Consider the following 6,657-nt stretch of genomic DNA (forward strand, 5'->3'; position numbering starts at 1 on the left):
CGTTGGGCTTCTTCATATAAAGCGACGTCAGTACCCGCCGTCGACGAGTCAGAAGAATTCCGAGAACGAGCCATACGACGAGCAGACCTAATCGAACCCTCGGATCCGGAAGTGACTTGCCGAAGATGACTCTCGGCGGAAGGGTCGGAGGATATAGATCGAGAGTTCATAACAAAAAATGCGAAAAAGGCTAGCAAGCACAATAAACGACGAGATAATAGTAGAGGAGAGTACCTGAACGATGAGAAGCACCATAACTTGATAAAGAGATAATGAGAGGAAAGGGGGTGGTATTTATAGGAGAGAAAAGAAGGATCTAGAAACGCAATCATTACAGCACGCGTTCTGTGACGATACAACTTCCGGACTTCACGCGCGCCAAAGCACCGCACACGGTGATTCGACCCTAAACATCGAAACTTGTTTTCTCACGCGCGACCTTTCGTTTTTTAAGTCCTTGTTTGATTCGTTGCTTCAACAATTGAGGAGCGACCCCTCATCTTCTCACAACCGTTCTCCGCCTAAAGACTACGAACTAAAGGCGAAAGGGGGGGGGGGCTACTGTTGGGGGTAGATCTCCAACTCAAACAAAAGGCCTGGCCCAGGAAAAGCCATAATAAACCTCCAAAAAAAGGAGGGGTATTATGGTCTTTTACATAGACGAACCGACACGATTCCCCATAAATACAGGCGTACGGCCTTGTGAAAAGGGATCGTGGAAAAAGGCAAAAGAAGTTGTACAGCAAGTATTAGAGCCCCAGCTCGTCCAAGCAAAAGTCAACGGTTTCAGAGTCAGCAGCCCGAAGAATCGACGAGATAACAGTTCGTCCGATCAACCTCGTCCATTCTTGTAATTCGTTTAAGTCATGTTGTAACCCGTCTTTTGTGCCTCGCACCAATAAAATTGAAGAGAACTTCGACCCTCTTTTGACTGAACTAAACACACTAATTGTGACCGATTTGGACATCAACAACAAGCAAACTTTCATTACTAAATAACATTTGCTGGTTCAGTCATGAAAGCCGAAACATGTTTCTTAGAACCCAACTCATTCCACTATTTACTCAAGACTCTTTTCCAAGTTCCATCAGTGTTGCATTTTTGTATCCCATGCTCATGGAATCCAAAGGATTCGGGCTTTGTGCAACCAGATAATCTTTTTGGAACTGTCGAGAGTTATGAATTTTAAAAGATATTTACAAATACTATAATCAAAAACACTGGATTTAAAAATAACATGAGATTTGTCATTTTGACACAAATGATGCAAGATGTTTAGTTGAATAAAATAGAAACTAGCTCTATCATTTGTAGTTAAGTAGTAAACAAAACTTAGATGAATTATCATAGTCTTTGTTAATGACATTTGAGGTAATTTTTCTTAAACATATGTACATACAAATATGTTTGTGTGTGTACATATATACATATCGATTTCAATATGGCTAGCTATGACGTAATACATGAGTGAGTGAGTGTTCGTTGATATAGATGAATTGGCCACACAAAATTCAACATCTTGTTAACCACACAAAACTATGGACAATTATTATTTGAAATTTGAAATTGTGTAACCTTTGTACTGTAAATTAGGCACCTCACGTCCTTTCTGTAAACATCTCAAGTCTTTTTCTTACCAAACTTATGTTCTTGTTTTTGGGTCAAATACAACTTATCTTAATGAAATGAAAGATTGGACACAAACAAAAAAAGCCCAACCAATTGGTACTGTACTGGACTACTAAATATTTAAAAAAATAGTAATATTTAGTTTTTTTTTTCCTAAAAATTAAAACCATCAGTTTTGCTTTGTTAAGAAAACAAAAGGCTTAATGCAATGCAACAAAAGAAAAAGTCAAAAAACCTTTAAATGCTTTTTTGTTATTGCAAATTTACCTTCAATTTGCATTAAATACATTTCAAACTTACATAATCAAATGTAACATATAATTTAAAAATCATATCTATCTTCTTCGATGAGTTCTTACGGTCATATTCATTAGATTTTCTAAATTATAATTGTAAATCTGTATAGATTTCTCGTATCATGAATTCATTTTTATATGCAATTTCTCATAATTTAATAAATTTTATGATAGTGGCAACAAGTTAAACTGCAGGTTATATTCAATTCTACTGATTTAACATGTAGTTTTTAAATTGAGAGTAAACTAATTAAAAATGTCATTCGGAAGATTTTATTTTGCAGGAAAAACTTGACAACAAAAATATGCCTACACGAGTTTGAAAATTGATCTATCCTGTGATTTTCCTCAAATTTTGTTAAGAGATGTTTAATGAATTAGAATCAAGTTAAAGATCTTTTATATTAAAGTAGACTGCAAGCAATAAGCTATAGATAGGATGATCAAGTTTGGATTGTTTAGTCTAATTACTTGATGGTTCCAAATTGATTTTTAATTTCTATACTCCGTTTATTATTATATATTTTAATACTTACACCTTGGAACTCTGTCTATATAAACTTACATGTGTTGTCCAATGTATTCAACCAAGGGAAACTTCTATTAAGAAAAACTTTTAATCCAAATGGCTACTTTATGTATGAGTTCAGCTTCTATTTACCAAAACGCCTCTACCCACAATTTTCGTTTTCAACGTCCTCACCGTTTTATATGCAAGTCCATGACCAAAACGACGCCAGATGCTACTTCTGTTGACATCCGTCGACGCTCCGGCAACTATCAACCTTCTCCATGGGACCATCGTTATCTTCTCTCAATCGATAACAAATATGTGGTAAAGTATTCATCATTTTATTTACTATCTTCGTCATGCATGTTTAGGGTTTCAGTTTCACCTATTTTATGTATATATTCATCATTTTATGTACTTTCTGCTATCTCTTTTAGTAGTAGTAGAAGTACCGACTCACTAGTTAGTTACAATATGGTATATGCAGAATGCGAAAAAAGTGATAACTAGAGATCTGTTGAAGAAAAAAGTGAAGAAGATGCTTGATGTTGAGACGAAGAGTCGTCTTGAGCTATTAGAGTTCATCGACGAACTGCAAAAACTTGGGATTTCGTATCATTTTGAGCAAGAAATCAATACTATTTTAACGGATTTTCATCTTAAACATGGAAATAATGTTTCCAAGTATGATAACGAAGAAGATTTACATGCAACCGCACTCGAATTCCGACTTTTTAGACAACATGGTTTTGATGTCTCAGAAGGTTAGTTTGTATTTTCAATATTCAGTGGAAAACAAAATAATACAACTTCTAAATTAAACTTTGTTGTATCTAATATCATATATTAACTAGACTGTTTATTGCAGATATATTTGATGTGATCATCAACAAAATAGAAAGTAATACGTTCATGAATGAAGATATAGAAAGTATCATTTCATTGTACGAAGCGTCGTATCTCTCCACGAAATCCGATACTAAATTGCATAAAGTCATCAGACCTTTTGCAACAAAACAAATAAGAAAATTTGTCGATGATGAAACTTACAACATTGAGGTACGAGAGCAGGCGATTCATGCATTAGAAATGCCGTACCATTGGAGAATGAAAAGACTAGAAACGAGATGGTACATAGATGCATACGTGAAGAAACATGACACGAAGAATCTTGTCTTGATCGAATTAGCCAAAATCGATTTCAATATCGTACAGACTGCTTATCAAGAAGATCTCAAATACGTTTCAAGGTAACATAGATAAATAGAAGCAATATATAGAACTGGTTTTGCATACGTCACATGCGTATATATATGTATAAATATATATATGCATACTCTTTCTAACCGTCTCACTTTAATGATATGAAGCTGGTGGAAGGATACATGTTTGGCTAATCAACTTCCCTTTATAAGAGACAGAATAGTGGAGAATTATTTTTGGAATATTGGATTAATATACGAACCGCAATTTGGATATGTCCGTCGGATCATGACTATAGTTAATGCACTTATTACAACCATCGATGACATCTACGATGTTTATGGCACTCTTGAAGAACTTGAAATCTTCACTTCCATAGTTGAAAGGTACGAACTCTACCACGTATATTTCTATTTAACGTTCTTAGTATATTATAAAAATTACAGAACACTAAATTATATATAATGTCTTTTACGAACAAAAGTGATATTATCAAACAAATCTATATATACTGCAGTTGGGATGTGAATCGTCTTGATAAACTTCCCGAGTACATGAGGTTGTGTTTTCTGATCTTGTACAATGAAACCAATGGCATTGGGTGTGATGTCCTCAAATATAAAAATTTTGACGTCATCCCTTTTCTCAAGAAATCAGTAAGTTTAACATTTAGTTATTTTTATTAGATATATACATATATAGAGTTTTAATTTTCTATATTTTGTTAAATCCAGTGGGCAGATTTATGTAAAACATATCTAGTGGAAGCAAAATGGTACAAAAGAGGGTACAAACCAAGTTTGGAGGAATACATGCAAAATGCTCGTATTTCAATATCCGCCCCAACAATATTAATTCACTTTTACTGTGCTTTCTCTGACCAAATCTCAATTCAAATACTGGAGTCTTTGTCCCAACACCGGCAACATGTCATCCGATGCTCTGCCGTTGTTCTCCGCCTAGCTAATGACCTTGCAACTTCACCGGTAAATAATCTTAGCTTCTAACATCTAGTTGTTGTCTTGAATCGTACGTTAGTTTTAATATCGATTTTAACCACGGTGTTTTGTTTATATGATGTACCATGTAGGATGAATTGACTAGAGGTGACGTTCTCAAATCGGTACAATGCTACATGCACGAAAACGGAGCTACACAGGAAGAGGCACGAGCTCACGTTCAGCAGATGATTAGTGACACGTGGGATGAGATGAACTACGAAACGATAACGGCAGGTCACTCTTCGTCACTTTCAAGAGGATTTGTGCAAGCTGCAGTGAACGTAGCACGCATGTCGCAATGCATGTATCAACATGGCGATGGTCATGGCTCTCCCGACAAAGCCAAGACTGTTGATCGTGTCCAATCCTTGATTGTTAATCCAATCCCATTATATTGATTTTACATACCCCCAAGTCAATCACTTTTGTAGTATCAGAATTTTATTATATATTGTGATATGCTGGATTACCAAACAGATACTAACCAAAATTTATTTTTTACAAAAACATCTAATAATTTCAAACATTAAGCAAATCATGGAGCACAGAAGAAAAAGAATCATCAAAATCAAATAACATTTGTAACATTGTTAAACTCCAGTGAAATATATAATTTCTTCATACGTTCTAAAACTCCCATACATAAAATCTTACAACATAAAACATTAAGCAAATCATGGAGCACAGAAGACAGAATTATCAAAATCTAACAACATTTTAAACATTGTTAAATCTCCTATGAAATATATAATTTCTTCATACGTTATAAAACTCTCTTACAACTTGACTCAATGTCTTTACAATTAGTCTATTACAGATTCATTTATATTTACCAAATTTTCATATGCTACAGAGTGAATCAACTACTGGCAGAGTGACAGGAACCAAAGCTTTGAAATCAAGTCGGCTCATAGTGACACAACTACTAACCCAACTACTATACATAACGTATATCATCTCCTTTGGGCTACAATGAGGCATCTATCAACATAGAGTATATCCACACACAACAAAACTAATCAATAGATATATTCGCTACTAATATCACATGTTACATCACAAATGTTAGTTTTCTTCCCACACAAATCATTAAACCTACAAAAATATACTTGCAAAGTCTACTTTGACAAAGCTTTTATGTTCCTAAAGGGAAAAATCAAGAGATTATATGCGCAACGAAAACTACTCGCAATTCCAGAGAGAAGAGTTCTAAAGCACTATTTAGTCTAAACCTTGGCAGCCAAAAGAAAACTTTAGTGCTAATAGACACGTAACGACTTCTACCCGCACAATAAACAAAAAAGAACAACCAACAGCAACTCAAATTGGCCATAAAGTTCGAGATACTTACCAAACTTGCAGGAGGAGAGAGTAAGGACCCTAAAATAGATAAAAGTCATAATCAGTGAAACAAATTGGAAGGAGATAAAAAAAAAAGATAAAAAATAAGGAGGTCCGACAAGGAGAATTGTTTTAATATACCTTCGTATGTTTTTCTTTTGCAGCTCTCTCTCTCCTCCAAGCAAAACCTCCGGAATCACAGTAATACCAATTATCAGATACTATATAAACACAAGAACACTAGAAAAGGAAGTGGAAACTAAATAAGAAAGAAAAAAGTAACTATTTCGGGCAAAAAACAAAAGAATCTGCACATGCCCTAACACATATAAGAACCATGGACAAACTCTAAAGCCTACTAAAGCAACACAATTTCATCCAATTTAACACAATAGGCCAACACGGATGTAAAAGGTTCATTCAAATTATTGTTTTGCTATCACAAAACTCCCAGTAAGCAACCATTGTACCTTCTCCTGTGTGCCTTTTAAGCATTGAAAGATGTTAGGACTGTCTCTAAGCATTGGTAGATGTCCTGGAGAAAAACAACATCAGGCCCTTGAGAGACCAGAAGAGATAATAAAGCATCTTACTATCCACAAATGACATTTCTCACATAGCTTCCATAAAATTATAAAAATAATTCAGAATGGCCCTCTCCTTATTGAGATGAAA

At 34.7% G+C, this 6,657-nt stretch overlaps 1 protein-coding gene and 1 long non-coding RNA gene across 3 annotated transcripts; one reads left to right on the forward strand and one right to left on the reverse strand.

The window, feature by feature from the left end:
* On the forward strand, positions 2,464-5,115 carry LOC104710358 (1,8-cineole synthase 1, chloroplastic-like). Its single transcript, XM_010426936.1, has 7 exons — positions 2,464-2,761; positions 2,925-3,201; positions 3,306-3,687; positions 3,808-4,026; positions 4,158-4,296; positions 4,375-4,626; positions 4,731-5,115. Exons 1-7 carry the CDS (start codon positions 2,552-2,554, stop codon positions 5,037-5,039), a joined length of 1,788 nt encoding a protein of 595 aa, XP_010425238.1. The 5' UTR covers positions 2,464-2,551; the 3' UTR covers positions 5,040-5,115.
* LOC104710357 lies at positions 5,376-6,646 on the reverse strand. 2 transcript variants are annotated; one of them, XR_754993.2, is made up of 3 exons: positions 6,453-6,646; positions 6,124-6,170; positions 5,376-6,021 (listed from the first exon to the last, which is right to left on the reverse strand). It is a non-coding gene; the product is annotated as an uncharacterized LOC104710357 (long non-coding RNA). The 2 variants fall into 2 exon arrangements; XR_754992.2 differs by having other exon boundaries at positions 6,124-6,645.

This window comes from Camelina sativa, chromosome 9 (assembly GCF_000633955.1).
Source record: "Camelina sativa cultivar DH55 chromosome 9, Cs, whole genome shotgun sequence".
Lineage (NCBI taxonomy): Eukaryota > Viridiplantae > Streptophyta > Magnoliopsida > Brassicales > Brassicaceae > Camelina > Camelina sativa.

Coding starts and splice junctions, on each gene's coding strand:
- LOC104710358 (XM_010426936.1), top strand. CDS start 2,552: ATGGCTACTTTATGTATGAGTTCAGCTTCTATTTACCAAAACGCCTCT. Junction 2,762..2,924: donor CAATCGATAACAAATATGTG/GTAAAGTATTCA, acceptor TGGTATATGCAG/AATGCGAAAAAAGTGATAAC. Junction 3,202..3,305: donor TGGTTTTGATGTCTCAGAAG/GTTAGTTTGTAT, acceptor TGTTTATTGCAG/ATATATTTGATGTGATCATC.